The 26593-nt window shown below is 49.1% G+C and overlaps 1 protein-coding gene across 1 annotated transcript; it reads right to left on the reverse strand.

Annotated features, from left to right (window-relative positions):
* Window positions 1-42: 42 nt before the first annotated feature.
* Fcsk (fucose kinase) lies at window positions 43-18224 on the reverse strand. The gene is made up of 24 exons (XM_041650364.1): window positions 18201-18224; window positions 15918-16028; window positions 15261-15412; window positions 14051-14101; window positions 12522-12647; window positions 11969-12041; window positions 11355-11452; window positions 10930-11010; window positions 10304-10423; window positions 9971-10142; window positions 8964-9076; window positions 8152-8253; window positions 7863-8033; window positions 7364-7428; window positions 6608-6978; window positions 5227-5437; window positions 4906-5072; window positions 4609-4830; window positions 4139-4282; window positions 3862-3981; window positions 1603-1790; window positions 1421-1520; window positions 800-1023; window positions 43-668 (listed from the first exon to the last, which is right to left on the reverse strand). The coding sequence occupies exons 2-24, from the start codon at window positions 15997-15999 to the stop codon at window positions 549-551; spliced, it is 3273 nt and encodes a 1090-aa protein (XP_041506298.1). The 5' UTR covers window positions 16000-16028; window positions 18201-18224; the 3' UTR covers window positions 43-548.
* Between the last annotated feature and the right edge of the window lie 8369 nt (window positions 18225-26593).

The following is a 26593-nucleotide window of genomic DNA, read 5'->3' on the forward strand; positions in this document are numbered from 1 at the left end:
TGCCAGAAGTGGGAATTACTCCCAGCAAGAACAAGAAAGAACTTTTTGAAGACAACCTTGAAAATTAAAATTTATTCCAAGAATGTAAGTGTTGAGAACCCATGGCCACTAGATTACCTTGGCACTGTCTGGAGTGTTGCTTGAAAAGGCTTAGGTTATCAAAAACTTTCTGTAGACTGCGCTGGTTCACTGCCACAGACCTGGGAATAGACCTCTATCCCTCTGTCCCCCCAGCGGAGGGCTGAGGATCAAAGTTGAACATGGTAATGGAATGTCTTAAAAGTGTATCATCAGGGTTGGTCTGATTGTCATCCCTTCCAAGGCTCTAGTAGGCCTGTAGTGGGCCATGGAATTTGTAAAGTCCACATGAGACACTACTGTTAAGACTTTCCTTAATCCAGATGGAGTAGAGACCAAGTCTTAGCCACTGCCAGCTATGAGGTACAGTCCTGTTTGCACGCACTGCCTCTTCTGCCTGTCTTGCTTCCTTATCAGCAGCCTTGAAGAGGTAGGGATGAACTCCACTGAAGGGAAATGCAGCTCTACCTCTAGGTGTTGCCTGCTTCAGAGGGCCCAGCCTCACAAAGATGGGTGTCACTTCCTAGCAACTGCAGGCTCAGGCCCTGAGTGTCCACTTCCACCAGGTGGACACTGTAGTTACCGAGGCCCTGGATAGGACAGAAGGTGTTGAGGGCTTTAATCAACTCCCAGGCCTTTTGGAGGCTGGGCTGGTGTAGTTGGTAGATCACAGTGGGGTATTTCACCCCAACCAACTTCCAACCCTGACAGCAACACATACCTCAGCTTTGGCCAGCACAGCTTCCAGAGCCTCTTTCTGCCGTGGTTCCTTGGTCAGCAGATAGAGAAAGCCCCCACCGCCTGCCCCTGCCAGGCTTTGGCCATATACATGAGGGGCCAGGACATCCATCATTCGCTGCACAGCCAGCGGCTCACAGCCTGGGGCCATAAGCTTCTTCTGTTCCCAATATGAGGTCAGGTACTGGCCCAACAGAGGCAAGTTTCCTGGGGTTGGGAGAGAGGGGATGGTTTGCCTGGGCCAAGATGTCAGTTGATATTCTTTTGTAGAGAGAAGAGAGTGTCAAAAGGCACTTCTTCACCAGTATAGGACCAACTGCACAGCTTTTAGGCCTGATATGCACAAAGCAATTAGCATGGTGCCCAGCCCAGTCTGTTCTCAGCCTTACCCTTGGGGCTCTGTCAGTTCTCACTGCCCTGCAATGCAGGCAAGGCAGAGCTTCTTGCTGTGTTTCCTAGTAAGTGGGGTCAGAGGGCCTTTCCCGTGAGAGAAGTTTTATGCTGATAGGGCTCCCACAAGGAGAAATAGGAGGTCCCCAAAGACCTAATATGTGGAGTTGTGTCAGGCCTGAAACAAAAGTAACTGGGTGGATAAACACCTCACCTTGGCGGAAAGCGTCGGCACATTTCTCAGTCTGTCGCACCAGTCTGCGGGCGTTCTGTACCACAGCAGGCACCCGAGCATACCAGTTCCTCAACACATCCTGTGGGGCGGGCATGGAAGGTGCAGTGAGAACGGGTCTAGCCAAGCCCAAAGTGCCTTCCTAACTTAGGGGCTGAGCTCACCTGCAGCAGATTCCGTGCCAGGCGGGTCTTGCCAGTATACACCAGGAGCAGGTGGTCATTGATCTTCTGGACAAAGCCCTCAGGCACAATGATTTCCTCCACCTCCACCTTTAGGGGCAGTTGGGCCCTGGAGCGCCCCACCTTGATGCCAGGCATTAGACCACTCACTTGGTCCTGCCAGCCACCTCCTGTAAGCCCCAAATCCTGTCACTGTTGGAGCCTCCGTGGTCCAACCCCACCCAGCCTAGTTTTATGACCCTAGAATGGGAAGACATCTTGTCCCAACTCTAGCTGAGACTCTGAGCCACGACAGCAGGCCAGTCAGAAAGGGAAAGGGGCTGCAGTCAAGACCCAAGCTTTGTTGCATATCTAATGTCATTAGAGCAGGAATAAGGCACGTCAGAAGATAGGACTTCCATGTAATCTGCCAGTGCCCCACAATGTGTCTTCTAAGAGGGTTTGAAAATAAGTACATGGGGCAAAAAGAGGGCTCCGCAGTTAAAGGTGCTTACTGCTCTTTCTGAGGAGCAGAATCTGGTTTCCAGCACCCATATCTGGCAGCTCACAACCACCTGCAATAGCACAGGGGATTAAATACCTTACAGTTTCTTTTTTTTTTTCTTTCTTTCTTTCTTTTTTTTTTTTTTTTTTTTTTGGTTTTTTTCGAGACAGGGTTTCTCTGTGGTTTTGGAGCCTGTCCTGGAACTAGCTCTTGTAGACCAGGCTGGTCTCGAACTCACAGAGATCTGCCTGCCTCTGCCTCCCGAGTGCTGGGATTAAAGGCGTGCGCCACCACCACCCGGCTATACCTTACAGTTTCTGTAGGTACCCACAAGTACACATAACCCACACAAAGTAAAATAAAATGTCTTTTTAAAAATCTAAAAAAGCCGGGCGGTGGTGGTGCACGCCTTTAATCCCAGCACTCGGGAGGCAGAGGCAGGCGGATCTCTGTGAGTTGGAGGCCAGCCTGGTCTACAAGAGCTAGTTCCAGGACAGGAACCAAAAGCTACGGAGAAACCCTGTCTCGAAAAATCAAAAAAAAAAATAAATAAATAAAATAAAATAAAAATCTAAAAAAGACGAGGGCTAGAGAGATCTTTTCCAGAAGACCCAGGTTCAATTTCCAATGCCCACATATGGCTAACAACTCAAGTCCCAGGGGCAATTGAACACCCTCTTCTGACCTCTGCGTGTAATGTGCAGACATATACACAGACAAACCACTCATACACATAAAGTCACCCCAGTGGCTACTGATGTAGTGTCTAGGTCCCTTATATCCCACGACTTTCTCAAAAGAACATGTTTTTGCTCATTTTATCCCCAGGCCCCAATAGAGTAGATTATCGATAAATGTCAGTTGACCAAATGAACCTGAATGGCACACCTCAAAAGGAAACTGAAAGCTCCCGGATGGAAGTCTTTTGCTAATGACTGCCTGTTGTGGGGTGTGAGTCAGTACAAAAGTAGGGCTACAGAGGAATTGGAGAGGACCCCATACATTTTTGAGGCAGTTTTCTTCAAATTTTACCAGAAATGAGACCCTTGGGTAACCAGAACAGTCTAGGATCTAGACCCAGACAGATGTGCACTGCTTTACATTATGCTTAGCTTCCAAGTGCCATAATGGCCAGGAGGAGAAGTCTGGTGCCAAGAACATCTCAGAGCTTAGTCTTAGCTGGACCCTCACAAGGGAGCAGTGGGCCCAAATGTTCATAGCACAAGAGAGCACCAACTTGCCAGAAAGGAGACTGAAGGTCCATCTTCCAAACCCAGATCTGCCCCACAGATTCTGAAGGACAGCCTGGAGTGGGGTAGTCATGAAGACCATATGGCACCGCAGGTACCCAATAATGAAAGAAAGGTGCAATTGGGCCTGGAGAGATGGCTCGGCAGCTAAGAGCATCTACTTTCAGAGTACCGGGGTTCAATCATTACCATCTGTTAGCTCCTGCTCTAAGCAATCCAGCACCCTCTTGGGCACTCCATGGGCCTCAGACAAGGTGCACTTACATACATGCAACCAAAACACTCGTACACAAAAATCGAAAGGAGCCCTCAAGTAGGCATTCATGGGACATTAACTCCTTTGAGATAAAAACATTTCAAGTTGAAAAGCATCAGAAATCAAAGTGATAAGGAAACTGACCATTTTAAAGAGTAACAGTTATGTGGCTACTGGTAAATCTAGGGAGCCTGCCCTACAGGGTCTATGGACAACGTTGGAATTCTCCACCACCCTAGTCCACTTTGTACCTGTGGTGAGCACCTGCTCCAGGTGCAATACTGCATGGATCAAGGCCTCTGTGCCCACTGCCTGCCCTGCAGCCCGCTGCAAAGCAGCCAGGGCAGCCCCTGCCAGGATGCTGCTAGTGCCTGCAAAACACAGAGGAGGGCGCCAGTCATGAACCACTTCTGCTCAGCTCCACACCACCCCTCTTTCTGCTGCACAGAGGCCAGGGATCGTGACCATAAGCAAGACTGAGGAGTTGAGACAAAAAAGATAGACCACAGAGGCCCAGGGCTTACTCACCAAGACCGGAGCCATGGGGCAGCTCTGACCAGGTGTGCAGCTCAAAGCCACCATTAAAGGAGTGTAACAGCTGTTCACACAGAGGGATGTCTGAGTGGACATGCACAATACCAGCACAGATAAAGGCTGCCTTCAGAAGGGCCCCTGAGGGATGAGCACAAAGGAAGGAATTAGCCCACCTCACTGCGATTTCTCAGCCCAAGATGGAGCTCCTCTGGTCAAACCATAAAGGGACATTTAGGCTCTCTTACCACAGGCAAATGTGTCACTTTGTTCTGTGCCAGTTTGTACCTAAAAAGGATGACTGCTAGCCCCTTCTAGTCTTTCAGGGGTCCTCAAACATCCTGGCTAGCCCTAAGGTGAGGTCCCCAATAGTCTGCAGTCCTCTGTGGATGGATCTCCAAGTTCTGCCCCCACCCCAGCTGGCTGTGACTGCCATTCCTATTTGACCATGTCTTAGCGGTCCTGACCTGGGGCGTGAGGCTGGCAGTAATCCTGCAGGTCATTCAGGCTCCGGCACACTATCTTCATGGTCATCTCTTCCTGTCGAGGCCCCGCTGCCAGCCACAGCTCAGGTTCCAAGATACGACGAGCCTTGGCCCCAATGGGCCGGCGGCCATCCACCCGCACAGCCAGGCCCAACACTGCTCCGCCAAGCTCATAGGCAATGGGTGGTGTGTCACTCCATCCACCTGGTTCAACAAGGTCACAAGAGCCTGCAAGCCTGGCTCTGAGGAAATTACCAATACCTCACCCAAGGGACTCACCAGAGAAATCCACACGGGCAGGGCACTCAGCCACCACCCACTGCCCAGGAGCTGGCAGCGCCACTGGCTGGGTGGATACAAAGTGCTGGGCTGTCATCACAGCCTGGCGGATCAGGATCTGCTCAGCTCCCTCATAATGGCGGGCAGCTCGAACCAGCAAGGCAGGCCTGACAGGAGGGGAGACAGCCGGTTGCATGGAGCTGCAAGCTGGGGGCAGACAGCCTGTCTTGGTCAATCTGAACGCCCGCTCTCTGAGTTTCCACCATCAGGAGATCCTGCCCCAGATGGCTTCTCAGTGGGTTCCAACTGAGTAACACCCACCTGCTCAGCCACTTTTCTCTTTCCTGGGCAAGTGCCTCCACACCCCTCACCAGGTCTCCACATTCCAAGTACGAGAAAGGCTGAATCCACTCAGGGTTGGCAGCCGGCCCACTGCGCAAACCTCCTCTGCCCTCTGCCATGCAGCCCAGGACATCGGCCACACAAGCCAGAGCCCGGGCTGCCACACCAGGATCTTCTGCTTCAGCTGCGACTGAGGGACCAGGAGTTAGGGGTTTCGGAAGAGAAGGCTGCTGGCCTTCTGTTCCCAGTCTTGACAGTTCCCAGTTACTCCAGACTCCTCATTCCTACCAGCTTTTGTCAAGATGTGCCCCCTGCCTGTGAGTGCGTCCTACTCCAGCCCAAATGTATCCTCCGCTGCTGCCTCAGCCAGCAGAATGGTTAAGAGTTCAGGCATGGGTTGGTGAAGAAGTTTGGGATAAATGCACTTGCTGCCAGACCTGACGACCTGAATTCAACCCCTGGCACCCACATGCTAAAAGGAGACCACATGTGTCCTCTAACAGACATGCACACATATGCACACACACACACACAAAATAAATTAAAAAAAAAATGGTTTCTCGGGGGCTGGAGAGATGGCTCAGCGGTTAAGAGCATTGCCTGCTCTTCCAAAGGTCCTGAGTTCAATTCCCAGCAACCCACATGGTGGCTCACAACCATCTGTAATGAGGTCTGCTGCCCTCTTCTGGCCTTCAGGCATACCCACAGAAAGAATATTGAATACATACATAATAAATAAATATTAAAAAAAAATGGTTTCTCTGTGTAGCCCTGACAGTCCTGGAACTCATTCTGTAGACCAGGCTGGCCTGGAATTCACTGATAAATCCACCTGCCTCTGCCTCCAAGTGCTGGGATTACAGGCGTGTACCACTACTACCTGGTTTAAATAAATAATTTTGAAAGAGTTCAGGGGTCAGACCACATGGGTTCAAGTCTTAGTCTCAATTGGCTGTGTGGCTATAGGTGAGTAACTTAAACAGGGACAAGGATCCAATCTTCTCAGGGCCACTAATGAGGCACTTTCTCTAAGGTTAAGAATCTTAGCCACCAGGCCATATGGTCCATGTACAGTGTGGGAGAGCTGCCCATATGTCGGGTCCCTGCTGGAGCTCTGCACCCCCGTCCTGGCACTCAGCACCGAACACACAGGCCTGTGGATGCCGTGAGGACCCAGAGGCTTAGCAACCAGGCCTCCATCTCCCACTAAAAACCTTACTAACAAGGACAAAGCTTTCTAAAAACCAAGCTCAGTTACCTCTTTTCTTTCAGAATTGCATGGCTCCTTTGTCCTTTCAACTGATGGCCTAAAGGGCAGGCAGGGCAGGAGATCATAGTTGGGACTCCTTAGCACACTCACCCTTGTCCAGCGTGGCCAGCAGGGGTCCAGAGCAACCTTCGCCAACAGCAGCCCGGATCAGTGGGCGCAGGCAGAGGTCCTGCCGAGCCTCTAGCACATGCCGTGCCTTCTGCAAGGCCTGGCAGAAGAACAGATCCCGACGGGAGGCCAGTGTGGCAGCCCGGTCCAGGCAAGGCTGCAGCTGCTCCCAGGACAGGCGCCAAGAGGCTCGCCAGGCCCGCAGGGCTTCACCTCTGTCCTCCTGGGGATACAGCATCCACAGCACGTCCTGGGGTCCCAGGGCCCTCATGGGGTGGAGCACAGGGAAGAGGCGAGCACTGAGAAGGCCTCGATCTGAGGGGGGCGTGTCTGGGTCCCACAGGTCCCAGTCTCTGGGGTGCAAAGAGGTGCATTAATGGGAAGGAAACAAAGGCTCCTGACTCCTTCCCAAGCCCTGGGCTGTCTGTCAACTCATGGGGATGGGACATACTCCCCCATGGGAGGCAGTAGTGTATTACAAAGGGAGGGAGGCTATGCTGCTTTATCACCTTGCTTAAGATACTGAATAAAGAAAACCAAAGTCTAAATACAGCACAACCAGGGAATGAGAGCTGCACGGCGGGAAGTACTGGAGAGAACCCAGCTTCTCCAAACTGTACTAGGCCAGCAGGGTGCTAAGAGGACCGGACAGGGCTGCTCAGGCACAAGCTTCAAAGAAACAGCCACAGGGGCGGCCAAGGCGCACAGAGGCCTGGTGGGAGCATCCAGCTTACTTACCGGATGCCTGTCTTCTTGAAGAACTCATTCCAGGACATGTTGAGATACATGCCTGCCCCCTGTCTCTGGGGGAAGAGGAAGAAGCAGTCAGGAATGCAGGGACCTTTGAAAGGGAATAGGGGATACCAGGCCAGAGGCTGGGGAACAGATGCTCCAAAAGGGACTGGAAGAGAGAGATACATACACACAAGAACAGGCTCCTTTAGACTACTTCAACACTTCCACCCAAATGCCTAGGATTTAGAGCAGAATCCTGAGTTTTACTTATGGGGGACATTACTGACTATGGGGCCCAAGCTACCGCCTTTAAACCTCAATCACCAGCCTCTAAAATGGGGATAAAATTCTTTAAGGTCTATTGAGACATCTGGCCACACCCCCCTGCCCAGTCTATCCCAATGGCCAGTGTTCAGAGACCCTTGTGATAGGATAGAGTCAAACCCTAAGGGCTCCCAAAAGTCTGAGGATGGAGGCAAAGGAACATGAGGTAGATGCCTACTTCCCAGCTGTCCAGACGGCCAACGAGTGTAAAGACTCGGCTCAGGGAGCCATGCAGCCGCACATGGTGTCCCTGCAGGATGAGGTCATGGAGCTCCAGGCCATGCAGTGCCTTGGAGTGGGCGGTATCCAGGCCACTCACAAAGCAGCCAGCGCCTATATGAACGGGGCCCTGAGAGGAAGGGGGAGCAGGCGTCTTGAGGTGGGAAACAGGTAGGTGGGGCGTCCAGGCGAATGCTGAGCAGTGGCACGCCCGCCTGCTTCCCCCTGCCCACGCTGTCAGGCCTCACCCTCAGGTGGCAGTGCTGTAGGACACTCCGAGGCCCCAGGTGGACAGGACCCTCCAGCAGACAGCTGACCACAGAGCAGGAGGCCTCTAGCAGCTCTGGCTTCTGTGAAGCCAGAGAAGAAAATCAGGAAAGCTGAAGGCCAGGGGTTACCTTCATTCTCCCTTGGAAACCAAGATCTGGATGGGAAGAATAAGACCCGCTGCGCTCCAGGAACTCCAACCAGCCAGATGCCCTCTAGCCCTGTCCCAGCCTAAGCCAAAGAACGTGTCCCATTCCATCTATCCAGCTACTCCTGTCCCAAGAGTGACCTCTGAACTCCCGTCTGCCCTGGCCCCCAGCATCACGGCACTGACCAGACCCACAGGTGTCTGTGTCCACAGAGACCCCGCGGAAACGCCTTCCCTAGCAGCTCCCTGGCTCTGTGGCCTTGGATAAGTGCCTCAACATCTCTGAGCCTCTACTGCCTCTAGGACATCTTACTGTGGTGGCTCACACCTTTAATCTCAGCAGAGGCAGGCGGATCTCTGTGAGTTCAAGGCCAGTTCCAGGACAGTCAGGACTGCACAGAGAAACCCCGTCTGGAGTGGGGAGCAATTCAAGGTCATCCTTGGAGACATGCCAAGTTTGAGGTCAGCCTGGCTACATGAGATTATATCTTTAAAAAAGATAGTTAATAATGAATTGAAATAGAGCTAATACCTTAACTCATAGGTAAACTGTTCCAAACACAGGATATTTCTTTCTCTGGAGCCCACATCTCACCTGACCTCAAGTACCCAGCAGGCACCTGTTAAGGGGCAGACAGATCTCACCTCCACCTGGGAGTGGACGATCTGGGCCACAGCAACCCCCGGCATTGTGAGGCTGTGCAGGAACTCACTGGCATCAGCAGTCATATAGCTGTAGCCCCCATCAGGGATATACACTGTAAAGACACAAGTGTGGACCTCAGGGGGCTCGAGAGATGGCTTGGATGTTATGACACATACTGCCCTTGCAGAGGACTAGAGTTCAATTCCCAGCACTCACAAGCACCTGTAACTCCAGCTTCAGGAGATCCAATGCTCTCTCTGGCCTCTGAGGGCACCAGCACCCACAGTGCATACCAACACAAGCATACATATAACTTTTTAAATTAAAAAATAAATCCTTTTCAAAAGCACTGATTCCAACCCTGTCCTGCTGCCGCTCCAGTACAAGGTCAGGGGGCTGCCACCAGGCACCAGAAAAGCAGGCGTGGGGGTGAGCTACTTGGGACCAATGATAAAGCTGAGGCTCAGAGTCCATAGATAGCAGGTGGACACACCGGGAAAAGGAGCCAAAGCAAGAGAAAAGACGAAGACAGGAAACGGAAGTAGCTTGGCAGGAGAGCTATGGATGGGGAGAGCATAACTGTCAGGATCATGGGCTGGCCTGCCTATCCCACAGTACAGGAGGTAGCCTTCTCTCCACCCAGAGGGGCAATAAGAAACACTCATCCTGTGGACGTGGTGGCCCATGCACTCGGAAGGCAGAGGCAGGCTGGTCTCTATGAGTTTGAGGCCAGCCTGGTCTACAGAATGAATTCTGGGACAGCTAGAGCTACACAGAGAAATGCTATCCCAAAAAATAAAACAAACAAGCGGACCAGGCGATGGTGGCGCACACCTTTAATCCCAGCACTTGAGAGGCAGAGGCAGGTGGATCTCTGTGAGTTTGAGGCTAGCTTGGTTCACAGAGCTAGTTCCAAGACAGCCAGAGCTGTTATACAGCTCTGTCTCAAATAAATAAATAAATAAATAAATAAATAAACAAACAAACAAACAAAAGCACTACTCACCCATCGTAAGGGGCTGACCGCGAAGTTCCCTCCACAGCTGGGCTCGGGCTCCCTTCAGGTAACCTGCTACGTCTGTGTCACCTTGCCCCATCTCTGGGGGCCGCCCAGCCAGGAAGTTCTCCCTGGTCACATTTTGAGCCATGCAGAGCAGGATGTCGAAAAACAGAGACAGCTGAGTAAGGATAAGAAGCACAGTTAAACCATTGGCAAGGCGGCAACTGGACCCCACAACCCCAAGGCTGGGGGAATCCTATTTGCAGAGATGCTGGCCCAGAAAGGTCACACAGCATCGCACCCCCAGCCAGGTGACCCCAGTTGCCTTTTTCCAGTCACCTGCACAGGCTGGGCTCCAGAGTCCAAGCCCATATAGGTGCAGGCATCCAGAGGCGGGCTCACATGGGTAGCCAGGAGGTGTTCAGCCGTCTCCACAGAGAAGAAGACAACCCCAGAGACCTGGAGGGACCCACAAGGCTTGAGTGGGGGAACCCGGAAGCCAAGCTCAGGCAGGAGGAAGACACATACAGTAAGCCACCAGACCGGGTACTATAACAGGCATGGACGTTTTGGACCATCTAGCTCCCAGATTCCAGGTCTGGGCAGCTCCCACCAACACACACACGGTACACACACAGCACAGAACCCCCTCCTGCCAATCCCAGTCCCACACCCTTTCCCAATACTCCCACTCACGTCCATCCTGGCCTGCTTCCATATCTCTTTCTACTGCGTTCCTTAACTTTGGTAGCTTTCTGGCACAGAATGAGACACTGAACTTCCGAGTCCACCTGCTTCCTAGACTCTGGCTCCATCTGCCTCCTGAATGTCTCTTTAGCTCTGGTTCTAGCTTGGCCTGGAATCATCTACTAAGAGTGGGGCTTTTCCCCAGAAAGAAAGGGAAGCTGCCTCCCCCATTCCAAAAAGTCCCCAAGATTCTTTCATCCCAAGCTCAGCAACCATACCAGGGGTACCAGCCCGTCAGGCCTGACACACCGCTGTAGCTCCACCTTGGTGCCCTGGTAGAAAATGTCCAAAACAAAGCCCTGTGGAGAGGGGAGGAACAGAATTACGGACAGGAGCACGGGATGGGAGCCAGAAAGTGGGCACAGCTGTGAGTGTCAGCAGACGGTCTCCACGTGAGAAGACGCAAGTCTGCCGGGAACCAGTATGTTTGTGGGACCACAGTGCGCAGACTTATACCTATGCAAGGTTAAGGGTGGGCTTTAATGGCTGTCACAGCCGCAGCGCCTGAACACAGCCTGACACGCAGAGGCTGTGAGCACCAGAGATGTAAAACTTCTCAGGCTGGAGGACAATGGGTTCCAGAGTCCAGGTCTGGAAAAGCACCCCTGTCCCAGGGCAGTTCAGCTGTCCCCAGGAATAGTACCTGCGAGTCAGTGAGGTAGACACCGTGGTTGAAAGCGTAGGTCAGGCTCCCAGGAAAGGCGATCACTCTGGTTCCCCGGAAGCCATCCCAATTGATCCCTGTGGGATGGCACAATCAGGGTTGCAAGGTGGGGAGCCCCAGGCGTGAGGAAGCAAGGGCCCAGAGATGGGGCATCTGGGTAGCTCGAAACGGGAAACAGAGTTTCCAGGGCCAAGTGGACATTCCTCTGGGAAAATGGCAATCCCTCCTCCCCTAAAGCTCTTCTAGAAAGAACTGTGGGCCAAAGGGGTAAGGTGGTTCTGCCCATTCCTATTTGGGTGTTTTTTTTTTTCCTGGTGGGGTATGAGTAAATTGTTCGAGAACTCCCTATAGCTTGAACCTGCAGCCATCTTTCTTCCTCGCCCTCCTGAGGAGCTAGAGTAACAGGCATGAGACACCACAGCCAGCTACCAAGTCTACAGATGGGCAGACTGAGGCTCAACAGAGCGATGCTGGTCCCTTGGTCTGGCCTATGCTTCCTTTATGAATAGGCTGCTGACATAGGGTGGGTTACAGATGAAGGGCCAGCCTTAGGTGTGGAGAGGGAAGGTGGTCCCAGGCCGTCCCAGGCTCACCGGGGTTTGGAGGGACGGACAGAAGCATGTCGGTGCTGCAGACCCACACGCCTGGTGGGGAACCTGGGCCCAGCTGCAGCGAGCCAGGGGAAAGAGAGAAAAAAGAGAAAACTTAACTAGGGGCCTGGCCCAGCCCTGCCTCTACTCTCACCCCTGTGTTGGCTTGTTCTGTGTGCTCTCCCAACCACCTAATCTGAGAGCAGTCTGCTGCTGAAGGACCTCTCAAGCGCCATCATGTCAGTGTTGACCCCTTCCCTCTCAGCCTCAAGCTGTACTTCTTGTTTGTTTTGGGGGGACGGGGTCTCATGATGTAGGCCTGACTGGAACTCAGAGATCCAAGTGACTCTGCTCCTGAGTGCTGGGATCAAAGGCGTGCGTCGCCACACCTGGCCCCCAAACTAACCGCTTGAAGCTCTAGCTGTGCACACTGCACACCATTCTTTCTGGGGTTCCTTCCTCATGTGAGCCACACAAACCCTCCTCACTGATGGCTCAGAATGTGCAAACTGGTTCTATCTGGGATGGGGCACCCTTGTCAACTACCTGGCCTTACCCGGTGGGTCATGATCTCCAACAGGCAGTCCAGGTTGCATACCAAGGCCTCCACAGGTGCCTGCGGATTCTCCACAGGGAGGCAAGTGAAAGCCCTGCCACAGTCATCAAAGGGGAAGTCTCGGCCCTATGGGGAAGCAGAAGCTCATAAGAGGGAGTCCTTGACACAGAGAACCAAACACCTCAGCCAGAACACTGAACAAGGGTGGGAGGCATTAAGTAGAGGAGGCTTTAAAAAAAATGTTATATTGATGGTGCTTCTTCGAATTTTTTTTTTTTTTGGTTTTTCGAGACAGGGTTTCTCTGTGGCTTTGGAGCCTGTCCTGGAGCTAGCTCTTGTAGACCAGGCTGGTCTCGAACTCACAGAGATCCGCCTGCCTCTGCCTCCCGAGTGCTGGGATTAAAGGCGTGCACCACCACCACCCGGCTCGAATTTTTAAAATTAACATGATTACTGTGCAAAATTAGAAAACGTATATCCACAAAAGGAAAAAAATACCCTCAGGAACACTAAGTACTGCCCTCATTCTGAGGTATAGCCTATCGCTTTTCCATTAGTAGTGCTTTTGTATGTTTCGCTTTGAGTGTGGGTGTGTGTGTGTGTGTGTGCACGCACACACTTGTGCCACAGGGCAGGTAAAGGAGGTCAAAGAAGAGAAGGAGTCGCGTCTCTGCTTCTACTAGGTGGGTCTTGGCTTCACAGACGGCGCCTTTACCCCCAGAGCCATCTCAACAGGCTTCCGTTCATCCTTTCTCTAAATTTTGTCTTTTAACAAACATAAGCTGGTCAGGCATGGTGGCACATGCCATCAATCCCAGCACTTGAGAAGCAGAGGCAGGTGGATCTGAGTGTGAGGGCTAGCCTGGTCTACATAGTGAGCTCCAGGTTAGCCAGAGCTACACAGTGAGACCCTGCCTCAAAAACAAACAAAGAAACATAAGCTCAGTAAACCAGAGATGTGACTTACTTGGTGGTGTGTTTGCCTGACACATATGAGGTCCTGGCATCATATGAACTGTGCATGGTGGCACAGCCTGTAATCCCATGCTTGAGAAGTGGAGAATCCGAAGTTCAAGTCTGTTCTCAGCTCCAAACAGTAAGTTTGGAGCAAGACAAGGCTACTTGAAGCTACCTTTTTTTTTTTTTTTTTGAATGTATACGTGTGCGCACCTGCTTCTCTGTATGCAGGAGGCCAAAAGAGGGGTTCAAATTCTGGGATTACAGGCACACAAAGCCATGCCCAGCTTTTATGTGGGTGTTGGGGATTTGAACTCGGGTCTTTACAGTTATATAGGAAATGTTCTTACCCACTGAGCCTTCTCTCCATCTCCAGATGAACCTTTTAATTTGTCTAAAATCGTATCTAATCAGCTCCCAGTTTCCAACATTTCGGTTCTTTCAGAGCCCTCTGGATTTACACAATGAACACCTTGCATACACACAATGGTAGAATACCCCTAAAGTCCCTTCCAATCTCTAGAACCAAGATTCCAACCCTCTGCACAGCTCATACCCTGGATTCCACTCACCATGTGCAAGATGAGGATCCAGGCTGAGTGCAGGACATCAGACGTGACCACCTGTCAAGAGCAGGAGAGCCCTGTTGACAGAGGCCTTGAGCAGATGGCACCTAAGGATGATACGCTCCTGCCCAGGGTGGGTACTCCAATACAGGTATCAAAAGGAAAAAAGGCAAGAGCAAGACCAATGAGCACACAAGGCATGGTGGCACATGCCTTTAATCCTGGCACTCGAGAGGCAAAGACGGGAAGATCTCTGTAAGTTCAAGACCAGCCTGGTCTACATAGTGAGTTCCAAGACAGCCAGGCCTACATAGAGAGACACTGTCTCAATAAATAAATACATACATACATACAATTTTTAAGAAAGACTGTTAAGGAACAGCTTGACAGGCAGCCATTCTCTTGGCACATACTTGACTTACTTGAAGGGGAGGCAACAGGCAGTAATTTGAGGCCACATGAGTGCCTGGGGGTGTCAGCTCTGGTGGCAACTAGTGTTTCCATCCCCTTGCCAATTCCACCTCCACTGCTAGAGATGGTTATGCCTAGGGCCACCGTCCTCCTCCACACCTTTCTGCTGTGCAAGCAAGGTGACCGAGTAAAATAGCTAGGGGGCAGAGCGTGTAGGAAACACTGACACCTGTCATCCTCAAAGGGAGGCCACACATCAGTTCCTTATGGGAACAAGAGTATAAAGTGGTAAGAACTATGAATGTTTTTGTTTTGTTTTAGAGACAAAGTCTCACTATGTAACCCTGGCTGGCAGGAACTCACTGTAGACTACCTTGGCCTTCAACTCAGAGATCCACCGCCTCTGCCTCCCAAGCGCTGAGATTACAGGTATGTGCCACCATACCCAGCAAGATCTTAGAACTTTTCCAAGAAAAGCCAGAAAGCACCCTATTGAATACTGAGATACTAGCTCTAAACTGCTTGAGACAAGGTTTTCATTGGCCTTAAGCTTGTGGTGATCCTCCTGCCTCAGCCTTCCTAGTGTTACCATGCCTAGCTTCTGGCTCCTTCTTTCTAAAACCACTCCAAAGACCGGCCCTGCCTTTTGCCATGACCTGGATGGCATGGCAGAGATGAGTCTGTCTAACTTACACACTGGAATCAAAAGCCAAATGCTGAACAAACTAGGAGAGCTGAAGGTCACAGGAACCACTGAGTTCCAGCAGGAACACAGCTGGAGGGGCCACAGCTCAGAAGCACTCACGGTGAAGCCTGCACGGGCACTCAGGTGTTCCGCAGCCACCAGCAGCGCGTTGAGGGTGGCTCCTCCACTGCCTACTCGAGTCTGGGGGTCCTCCACAGCCAGTAACAGTGTCCCAGCAGGGATCTGCTCCCGCTTCTGCCGGATTTCCAGCTCTGCGATCAAAATAAATGCTGAGACACACACCATCACCACCCACCTGTCCGGACCCAAAAGGCCTGCGCAAGACTGGTACTTAGCTTTTCATACAGTAGATAGCTAGATTCTTCCCAAACTCTTTGAGGAAGTACTGTTAACGTCATTTTACAGATAAGAAAACTGAAGGCCTGGGCTGGAGACCTAGCTCACCGGTTAAGAATGCCGAGTACACTTCCAGAGGACCTGGGTTCAACTCCCAGCACCCACACGGCAGCTAACAACCGGCTGTAACTCTATGATCTGACTCCCTCACACATACATGCAAGGAAAACCACCAATACACATAAAATAAACTTTTAAAAATATCCCTTAAAAAAAAAATCCAAAGGCTGTTGAAGTAACATGTGTAGCAAATCCCAAGACTAGGGAGCCATGTTTTAACCCAGGTCTACGAGGCTTCCTGTGCAGCAGGGGGTCAGAGAGTTCTAGTTTAAGGTAAAGGTGGGAGGGCATGTCACCTACCTCTCTGGAAGACCTGGACACTGTCCTTGTACTGGCATGTCAGGATAATGACTGTCCAATCAACCCCCCTTGGGGGCTCCATTCCGGCCAAAACGGAGGGTGAAGGCCTTCCTGAAACAGCAGTGTAGGAGTATATTTTTAAAGTTAACTCTTTCTGGTAGGCAGTTTTATGAATTTTAACACAAGAATAGATTCCCGCTACATTTTTCTTTTATCATTTGTATGTGTCTGAGTGTTTTGCCTGCATGTACATATTGTACCACGTGCGTGTCTGCTGCCTTCGGAGGTCAGGAGAGGGTATCAGTTCTTCTGGGACTGGAGTTACAGTTATGGTGGTTATGAGCCACCATGTGTGTGCTGGGAATCAAACTTAGGTCCTCTACAGGAGTAGCAATGGCAGGTCGTGGCACACTCCTTTAGTCCCAGGACTCAGGAGGCGAGGCGGAGCAGGCGGATCTCTGAGTTCGAGGCCAGCCTGGTCTACAGAGCCAGGGCTACCCAGAGAAACTGTGGTGGTGGGGGGAGAGAGTAGCAAGTGCTCTTAACTACTGAGTAGTCTCTCCAGCCCCTCCTTATCCGTGACTTTGTTCACTGGACTTGTAAAATAAAAAGCATGACTTTAAATGTCCCCGTCCCCAAAACAAAAAGTGGCACTTGCAAGTGGCTAAGTGGATGACAGGTCTTTCTGGGGTGACAAAGGAAGAGTTTTGACTTCGCCCTGTTTGGGGGGGTGATGAAGGTTCTGAAATAGTCTCTGGGTCAAAGGCCCTACTCCTGGTTAGTTTTTACTGCCAAGTAGATAGAACAGAGTCAACTAGGAAGAAAGAACCTCAATTAAAGAACGCCAGGAGTTCCTGCCCTGACCTTCCTAAAGGATGGCTGTCAACAAACACACCCTCCCTTTCCTCCCCAGGTTGCAGAGTTTTATCACAGCGATAGAAAGGCAAACCTAGACAACTCTGAATACTAAGTGGGGGGAGGGCAGGGAAAGCCTCAAGAAATCAAGCAAGGCTGAGAAGTATTCCCCTCCCCTCCCCCAGCACTGGATCAGCCCAGAGAGTATTTAATACCCCAACTAACACTTAGGGAGTGTTTCTCCGCAGCCCTAATAGTTGATCTTTATCACACTGTGCAGATAAAGAAATCTGGGCTCAAAGGGTAAGCAGGCAGCCTAAGGTCAGGTAGAGCTAGCAGGGTCCTGCTCTCAGCCACAGTAAGAAAAACAGTCCTGAGCTGTCACATGTCCCTGTCACATGTGGTTTGTGATCTTAGAATACAGAAAGTTAATTCTTGCAACACTTTGCCCATTTTTTTAAAAGAACTTCATTTGCCCAATCCAGGTTTTGGGGGTTGGGCTTCTTTTTTTTTTTTTTTTAGTTAAAACAGGTCTTATGGATCCTGCACTGGCCTCTAGTTTACTATGTAGCCAAGGGTGGCCTTAAACTTCTGATCCTTCCTCCAGCTTCTGTCTCCTGTGTACTGTAAAGGCTTGTGCCCACTCACCTAGCCAAAGTTTTTTGTTTGTGTTTCTGTTTTTTTCTAGTGCTAGGATTCCTCAGCAAAATTATAGGATAGTGCAGTGCATATATCCAAAGACAATAAAATAATACGGCATAAACACACACACAAGTACACATTTTTTAAATAGGCGCTCACTTTGTAGGCCTAGCTGGTCTCAAACTTTCCATCCTCCTAAAGCCTCCACTTTCCAATACTAGGTTTATTGTGCTCAGCTTAGGGAATAGTCAGGGACTATGAACATTTTAGCATTTAAAAACCTTTAAAAGTTACATCAATCTCTCTCAGAGTGTGTGTGTGTGTGTGTGTGTGTGTGTGTGTGTGTGTGTGTGTGAGAGAGAGAGAGAGAGAGAGAGAGAGAGAGAGAGAGACACGCAGGCCGGCCCTGGAAGACTCTGATCTGCGGCTTTCTGAAGAACAAGAGACAGAAAGAAGTTGGCTGGGAGTAAAACCAGGATGTAAACAGTATGTCTACCTAGTCGGGGGTAAACTGAAGCAGGGAAACGACTCAAATCAAAATCAGTGCAGCGCTGGAGCTCCACCGCTGGGCTCAATGGAATGCCCCTGTGTGCGCCAGGTGTCCCCAAGTCGCGGAACTCCCACAGGAAAAAAGAAAAAGAAAAAACCCCTAGAGCAAGCGAAAGCTGCACTACAAAGGTCTCCTGCAGCTAGCTAGCCCTGGGGGCGACAGCAGAGATATAGAAGACCCGCAGGAAGATGCCAGAAACTAGAGCGGAACTGGAAGACCCCCGCGGACCCACATACCTGCGTCGGCCTGGCGCTCCCAGAGCCGGCTCTTTAACGCGTCTGCGCGTTTAGCGCAGCGTATCCTGGGAAATGGAGTTCGCTTGGAGTCGCCAGCTCCCGCTCTCTCAGCCCCACCTTGTTGAAGGAAAAGAGTTCTCTTTGTTTGTTTCTTTGTTTTCTGTTTTTTTTTTGTTTGTTTGTTTTTCAAGACAGGGTTTCAATGTAGCTTTGAAGCCTGTCCTGAAAGTAGCTCTTGTAGACCAGGATAGCCTCGATCCTCCTGCCTCTGCCTCCCGAGTGCTGGGATTAAAGGCATGAGCCAACACCACACTGCAGGAAGAGTTCTTAACACTCCCCCAACTTCCAAAACTAAAATACTCAGAGAGACCAGGGAGTCTTTTTTGTATGTTTTGTATTTGTTTTTTTCCGAGACAGGGTTTCTCTGTGTAGCTCTGGCTGTCCTGGAACTCGCTCTGTAGACCAGGCTGGCCTTGAATTTAGAGATCCCCCTGCCTCGGCCTCCCGAATGCTGGGATTAAAAGTGTGCGCCACCACTGCTCAGCAACGTTTATTTATTTTTATGTATATTGGGGTTTGCCTGTATGCGTGTCCGTGTGAGGATGCCCCCAATTAAATGTTTTCCTTTGTAAGAGTTGCCATAGTCATGGTGTCTCTTCGCTTTTGGTTTCTTTCTTTTTTTTTTTTAAATAACAATTTCTTTTGTTGTTGCTTTCTGTTTTTTCAAAGATTTTTTTTTTTATGTATAGTGTTCTGTCTGCACTATGCCTGCAGCCAGAAGAGGGCACCAGATCTCATTACAGATCTGTTGTGACCCGGTGGTTGCTGGGAATTGAACTCAGGATCCACCTGCCTCTATCTTCCAAGTACCGGTATTAAAGGCATGCACCACCATCGCCCAGCTATTGAAAATATTTTTAAATACAGCTTTATGAGAGGTGGAGGCAGAATCAGGAATTGCAGGACAACCATGGCTACATCCTGAATTTGAGAATCTCCTTAGTAAAAGGGAAAGCAGTATGTCATGGCTTTGATGGTGTAGCCCAGTGGTAAAGCACTTGCTTAGCACGCAAGGGGCTCTGGAGTCCCAGACATTCCTAAGATACGTAAAGGACAAGACTTGCAGTGAACCCGTCATGGGACAGAAAACATGAACTTTATCTATATTTGAGTTTTTCTTACAAAAATTTACTTTCCAAATGTGGTCTCCTTTACAAAGGAGCCTGAGAGGTCTCGAGGTCCATCTCATAGGGGACTGTACAGTAACTCTGTATTCTTAGCTAGTCACACAGCTGTGTCTGCCTGCCTGTCTCCATCTATAAAATGAGCTAACAGTGGTACCCATGGCCTGCGGTTGTTGTATAGGTTTGACTCCATAGTAAATAGGAGAGAAACAAACAAACATAACCCAGCCATTATTGTTGGTGTCACACCCTTCCTGCTCTTTGAAAGCAAGATTTTTGGTGTGTTCACTGCTGCGTCTTCTGGCTCTACGGCCGTGTCTAGGATGTTGTGAGTGGCTAGAAACGACTGCATGGAAGAGTGAAAAGCACACCTGCCCAGCACCCATGGGAGTCATCTCTTCATTTGACCCCAGTCTCACTCATCCCATCTCCAGTGCTGGTTTCTTCTATGAACGCAGGAAGCCTCTCTCAAGTGATGAGGTGTCTCTTCTTGCTGCTGGTTCAGCAATGCAGATCCCAGGCTCTGCAGTGGAATGGGAAGCAGAGATGCCTGCTGCTACAGTTTTGGCAGTGTCTCCATAAAACAGAATATGTCCCCAAAGAGCTCAAAAGCAAAGGGCTTAACTTACACCCTGAGCAGAGATGGTTGGAGGACCTTGCTGATGCCAGGCTTGCTCTAGCAATTTCTACCGGTTGTGGCTCATACCTGGCCTATAATCTTAGCATTCAGGAGATGGAGGCAAAGGCAGAGGCAGGAGGATCACCCAAAGTTCAAGGCCAGTGTTGCCTACATAAGTAGATCAGTAGATCCTGTTTAAAAATAAATAATTCTGGCTGGAGAGATGGCTCAGAGGTTAAGAGCACTGGCTGCTCTTCCAGAGATCCTGAGTTCAATTCCCAGCAACCACAAGGTGGCTCACAACCATCTGTAATGAGATCTGGTACCCTCTTCCGGTGTATGGGCATACATGGAGGCAGAATGTTGTATGCATAATAAATAAATAAATAAATCTTTTTTTTTTTGCTGTTTTTTTTTTGTTTTTGTTTTTCGAGACAGGGTTTATCTGTGGCTTTGAAGCCTGTTCTGGAACTAGCTCTGTAGACCAGGCTGGTCTCGAATTCACAGAGATCCGCCTGCCTCTGCCTCCCGAGTGCTGGGATTAAAGGTGTGCGCCACCATCGCCCGGCTCAGACAGAACATTTGAACATGATGATGTATACATGATAAATATTTTTTTTTTAAAAAAAAGATACCGGGCTGGAGAGATGGCTCAGAGGTTAAGAGCATTGCCTGCTCTTCCAAAGGTCCTGAGTTCAATTCCCAGCAACCACATGGTGGCTCACAACCATATGTAATGGGGTCTGGTGCCCTCTCCTGGCCTGCAGACATATACACAGACAGAATATTGTATACATAATAAATAAATAAAATATTTAAAAAAAAAGATACCATCATTGATGCAAAATCTTGTGAGAAGTGTTTCTTGAGAGCACAGAGAAACTGTGTTCCAGAGGCAGCCAGGTTTGGTAGTGTGTAAGCATCACCCAGGTGGTACTGGTTCTGAAGGCACGAAGGGGTCCTGGAGAGCAGTTGAGGCTTGGCAGTGCGAGAGACCAGGGGAGGCTGTTGTTGAAGGTGCCACCTCAGTAGCAGTTGAAGGCCCAGGACTGAAGGGGTCATACAGAGAAGTTAAGGCTAGGCACCATGAAGAGAGCCTATGAGAGGCTATTGGTGAAGGTGCAGCCCAGTTGCCGCAGAAGATCTCAGCATTTTGGAGATGCCAGTACCATGGGGTTTCCACCAAGAACAGTAGCAACAGCGGAGTGGAGCCAGCTGGAGCCTAGAAGATCTGTGTGCTGCAGAGGGCAGAGCTGGAGACGTGACCCAAGCCCTTTGGAGGAGTCCAGAAGATCAAGAGAGAATCCCAGATAACTGGACATTGAATTATGTGTGTTCCTGGAGTTGGTTTTGCTTGGTTCAGATAGTGACAGTGCCCTGGGGCTTCCCTCTGGAAGAAGGAATGGATGTTTGAGAAGGTGAGGGCAAGCAGGCAAGGAACAAACTCTCCCTTCTTTCATTGTTCTTATATAGGCTTCCAGCAGAAGGTGTGGCCCAGATTAAGGGTGTGACATCCAGCCTGAAAGTCTGGATTAAAGGCTTGTTGTCTTCCTGCCTCAAGATCTGGATCACAAGTGTGCTTCCCATTTCTGGATTATAGTTCATTCCTGGTATAGTCAAGTTGACAACTAAGAATAGTAAACACGAGAGTAATCGACCAACTCTCTTAGTATTAGCCATGTATACTGTTTGGTACCTCTCAGTTATGTCTCAAAAGGTTTCTAAGAATCCTCACCCTTTTTCTTCTCTCTCTGTTTGGTTTTTTGAGACAGGGTTTTTTTTTTTTTTTTGGTTTTTCGAGACAGGGTTTCTCTGTGGCTTTGGAGCTCGTCCTGGAACTAGCTCTGTAGACCAGGATGGTCTCGAACTCACAGAGATCCGCCTGCCTCTGCCTCCCGAGTGCTGGGATTAAAGGTGTGCACCACCACTGCCGGGCTCTATTTCTCTCTTTTGTAAGGTGTAGCAGGATAAGGGCAGAGTAGATATAGAGAGCTCCGAGACAGGCCACAGGGTGGGCACAGTGCTGGTGTTTGGATGAAGTGAGAGACGATTGGTATCGGGTATCGTGTTTCACTGTAGCCCTAACACTTTGTGAGTGATGAAGGGGGGCGTGAGGGGGGATTGTTCTACCCTCAAGCCCTGCGTGAACTGCGAAGGAAGACCTTGCCTCAAAAACGAGTTGCAAGGGGCTGGAGAGATGGCTCAGAGGTTAAGAGCATTGCCTGCTCTTCCAAAGGTCCTGAGTTCAATTCCCAGCAACCACATGGTGGCTCACAACCATCTGTAACAGGGTCTGGTGCCCTCTTCTGGCTTGCAGGCATACACACACAGACAGAATATTGTATACATAATAAATAAATAAATATTAAAAAAAAAAACGAGTTGCAAAAAGGACTAGGGAGGTAGCCCAGCTGTTAAATGCTTGCCAAGAAAACTTGAAAACCTGAGTTCCAGGCATGGTCAGGGATCCAGCAGCGGGTGGGGGTGGGGTGATTGCAGAAGTTCTGGGGCTTGCTGGCTCAGGATGGTTGAATCAGATTTCCAGACTGAATGAGCTTTTTCTCAAGAAATAGGATAGAGGGTGAGGGGCATCATTCAGAGGGTAAAGGCAATCACTGTCAACCTGATGGCCTGAGTTTGATTCCCAGGCCCTACATGGTCTACCACACCCGTCATCATCTGACTTCCATATTGCCGTGGACCTTGCCAGAAGAGCAGCCAGTTGCAACTGAAGTTCCTGGTGTCAGCCCAGCAGAAGGGAATCCTCTGATGGGCCAATCTTGTTAAGGCAAGGTCACAGGACTGCAGACCCTGGAATGTCTTTTGCTTCTGCTGTGCCTTTACATGTTTGCTGCAGCTGTCTTTCCCTGGTGTCTAGCATGGTGTGAGTGAACAGGGGTCGGGGGGATCTCCACTGCCTGTAATATAGTGTATTTAGCACTTGGAAACATCCCGTTCTATTGAGCATTTTCACCTGTGGATTGTCAAGATGATCCCTTCCTAACCTGTACTGTCTAATTTGATGATAATAATGATAGCTTATACAGAGTTTTGATGAATAAAAATAAATACAGAAATATGTTTCATAACCAGAGTCTGTGATTCTCACCAGGAGCTGCATGGATTGTAGCTAAAGTCAATGACTAACCATTGAGTCCCAATAGCCCAGCTAGTTTAATTTTTTTTTAACCTTAATGTTAGGAGATGTGTTCACTGGTTTCAGAGTATATCACAGCTGAAACAAGACTTTGAAAAGAATAGTTAGACTAAGATGTTTTTCTAAAGTTTTAGAAAGGCACAGAGTTGAATGTGGAACTCTTTGAGGTCAGGGAACAAGAACAAAGCAGCCCAATTATTACTGGCTCATGTACTCTCCTTACTAGGTTTGGTGGATGACCAAAGATGACTATTAATTCTTTTTTTTAAAAAAAACTTTATTTAACTTTATTTCATGTGCATTGGTATAACAGTGTCAGATTCTCTGGAACTGGAGTTACAGACAACTGTGAGCTGCTATGTGGGTGCTGGGAATTGAACTCGGGTCCTCTGGAAGAGCAGTCAGTGCTCTTAACCACTGAGCCATCTCTCCAGCCCCGACTATTAATTCTTTTTTTTTTTTTTTTTTTTTTTTTTTTTTTTTTTTTGGTTTTTTCGAGACAGGGTTTCTCTGTGGCTTTGGAGCCTGTCCTGGAACTAGCTCTGTAGACCAGGCTGGTCTCGAACTCACAGAGATCCACCTGCCTCTGCCTCCCGAGTGCTGGGATTAAAGGCCGACTATTAATTCTTTATACCCATTTCTGTCCTGATGTAAAAACTATTGATGAGTGGATATGTACCCTAAAGACTTAAAGTAGAGCTGGCTGATTCTTTTTCATATATAAACATTTAGGTTTGTGATTCCCTTAAGATTCCTTATAAGAGGGCTGGAGAAATGGCTCAGAGGTTAAGAGCACTGGGGGAGCCGGGCGGTGGTGGCGCACGCCTGTAATCCCAGCACTTGGGAGGCAGAGACAGGCGGATCTCTGTGAGTTCGAGGCCAGCCTGGTCTACCAAGGGAGTTCCAGGACAGGCTCCAAAGCTACAGAGAAACCCTGTCTCGAAAAACCAAAAAAAAAAAAAAAAAAAAAAAAAAAAAAAAAAAAAAAAAAAAGAGCACTGGGGGCTCTTCTAGAGGTCCGGAGTTCAATTCCCAGCAACCACATTGGCAACTCACAACCATCTGTAATGAGATCTGGTGTCCTCTTCTGGCCTGCAGGCATACATGCAAGCAGAATACAGTATGTGTAATTAAATAAATCTTTAAAAAAATCTTCCTTATAAGATTACCTTTTAAGATAAGTAATAAAGTAATTGGTCCTTTCTTTATAACTGCAAAATGCAGCCTGCCAGTAAAAGACCTGACAAAAACACCTTGCTTGCCCACACAATTAATCTATAAATTGCTTCGGTATGAATGTATGTGGGTTCTTGGGATAATTTGTTTTTCATCTGTAATACATAAAATGTTTAATCATGTGAAGGAGATGAAAAACACATTTTTACCTATAATCATTCACTTGAAAAAATGGAATGCAGCTGTTCTGACTCTTGTACTGCCTGGAAGATTCTGTTGGGCTATAAAAGCTGTAAAACAACATGAGATGGGGAAGAGAGAATAAAGAGAAAGAATAAAGAAGGAAACCATCAGGAGAGTGTGAGTGCCTTTTCCTCTAATCCCCCTCAGATAGAAAAGATTAGCTTCGTCAACGCCGTGGATTTCTATCAAAGCTCTGTACTGCTAGAGGCTGGACCCCCAGACAGCAGTACCTCGTGAATGCCATGTACAAGCATGTACACACATTGCGCACAGGCACACACACACACGTACACACAGGTGAAATAAAAAGTAGATGGAGAGTGATTTAAAAAGATGCTCAGCATCCACTTCTACACACCCTTGGCACACATACATACACATGATAAGTAACCAGATAATTAATGAATTGAAAACAAGGACTCAAAGAGATGTCTGTATGCTCGTGTTCATAACAGTATTACAGTAATCAAGAGATGGAAGCAGTTTGTCACTGGTGAATGGATAAAGAAAATGTGGTGTATGCCTACAAAAGGATAGTATTCAGCCTTAAAAATGAAGGGGATTCTGGCATATGCTTCAATATGGATGAGCCAAGAGGACGTTATGCTGAGTAAAATAAGGCACTCAAAAGAAAGGAAGAAAAGAACAACAGAAGACTTATGCAAGTTTGCTGAAGTGGGGGAATCATACACTCACTCTCTTCTAATGAAGCCTCCTATTGGCGTGTGTTGGAAAGTAGTCAGATGGAGAGAAGTAGAAAGTAGAGTATTAAGGATATAGCAGAGTTGGCAGAGCGTTCGTCAAGATGAAGGTTCTGTGTGCATCCCTCGGTACTGGGATGGGGAAGAAGGTAGAATGGCAGCTGTCAGTCAGGACTAGGAAGGAGGCAGAGTGGGAGCTCATGTTTTGTAAAATTAATGTCTGTCTCAAACGCAGACATTTGCCTGCCTCAGCCTCCCAAGTGCTGAGACTAAAGGCGTGAGCCACCACACGAGGCAGGAGGATCACGAGTTCCTAGGGTCATCCTCAGCTACATAACAAGTTCCAGGCCAGGCTAGGTTAAACGCTCACACGAAACTAGTGAGACAGCTCAACAGTAAAGGAGCTTACCTGGCAGGCCTGGCAACCTGCATTTATTCCACAGAAGCTACTAAAGGTGAAAGTGGAGAACCAACGACCCAGAAATGTCCTCTGACCTCCACTCCCCATCCACACACACATACCACAGACTATTTAAAACAAATACTACATTTATCTTTGAGGCAGGGTCTCCTCGTGTAGTCATGGTTGGCCTAGAACTTATTTTGTAAACCAGGCTGGCCTCAAACGCACAGTTCTGCCCGTCTCTGCCTCCTGAGCGCTGGGATTAAAGACATGCACCATCATGCCCAGTCTCATATGTACATACTAGAAAAGAAAAGTGTCATACCTAGCTTCAGCTGTCAGCTCAACACACCTGGGAAGAAGGAACCTCCGTTAAATAAGTGCCTCCTTTCGTTCGGCATCTGAGCAAGTCTATGGGGACATTTGCTTAACTGCTAATTGTAATAAGAGGGTTCACCTTCTGTAAGCAGGGGTCCTGGGTTCTATAGGAAAGCAGGCTGAGCAAGCCAGCGAGCAGCGTTTCTTTACAGCCTCTGCTTCAGCGCCTGCCTTGAAGTTTCTGCCCTGACTTCTCTTCACGATGGACTGTAAGCTGGAAAATGAAATAAGCCCTTTCCTCTCCACGGTGAGAGCTTTCACGGTGTCCATCACAGCAATAGGAAGCTAACTAAAACAGAAATTTAATTTTTTTGATTTGGCTAAGGTTTTTATTGTAGATATGAGTGGGAGAATAGCCAGCGAATATGGAGGAGTTCAGAGAAGAGAGAAAAAAAAAATAGGCAGGACATGGTCAGCTGACTGGATATGCCCAGGGATTAGGGAGGAGAATAGTGGAGAGAGAGAGAGAGAGAGAGAGAGAGAGAGAGAACAAAGCAGGGAGGGTGGTGGTAAGAGCAAGGGATAGAGAGAG

The sequence above is a fragment of the Microtus oregoni genome, unplaced genomic scaffold (genome assembly GCF_018167655.1).
Source record: "Microtus oregoni isolate MIOR12 unplaced genomic scaffold, Mior012 000004F_ref0000308, whole genome shotgun sequence".
Classification (NCBI taxonomy): domain Eukaryota; kingdom Metazoa; phylum Chordata; class Mammalia; order Rodentia; family Cricetidae; genus Microtus; species Microtus oregoni.

Excerpts from the sequence above, each read along its gene's own strand:
- Fcsk (XM_041650364.1), bottom strand. The coding sequence starts at position 15,999 with ATGGAGCCCCCAAGGGGGGTTGATTGGACAGTCATTATCCTGACATGC. Across the intron at positions 11,453-11,968 it reads GTCCGTCCCTCCAAACCCCG|GGATCAATTGGGATGGCTTC; the intron begins GTGAGCCTGGGA and ends GCCATCCCACAG. Across the intron at positions 3,982-4,138 it reads GCCCCATGGCTCCGGTCTTG|GCACTAGCAGCATCCTGGCA; the intron begins GTGAGTAAGCCC and ends TGTGTTTTGCAG.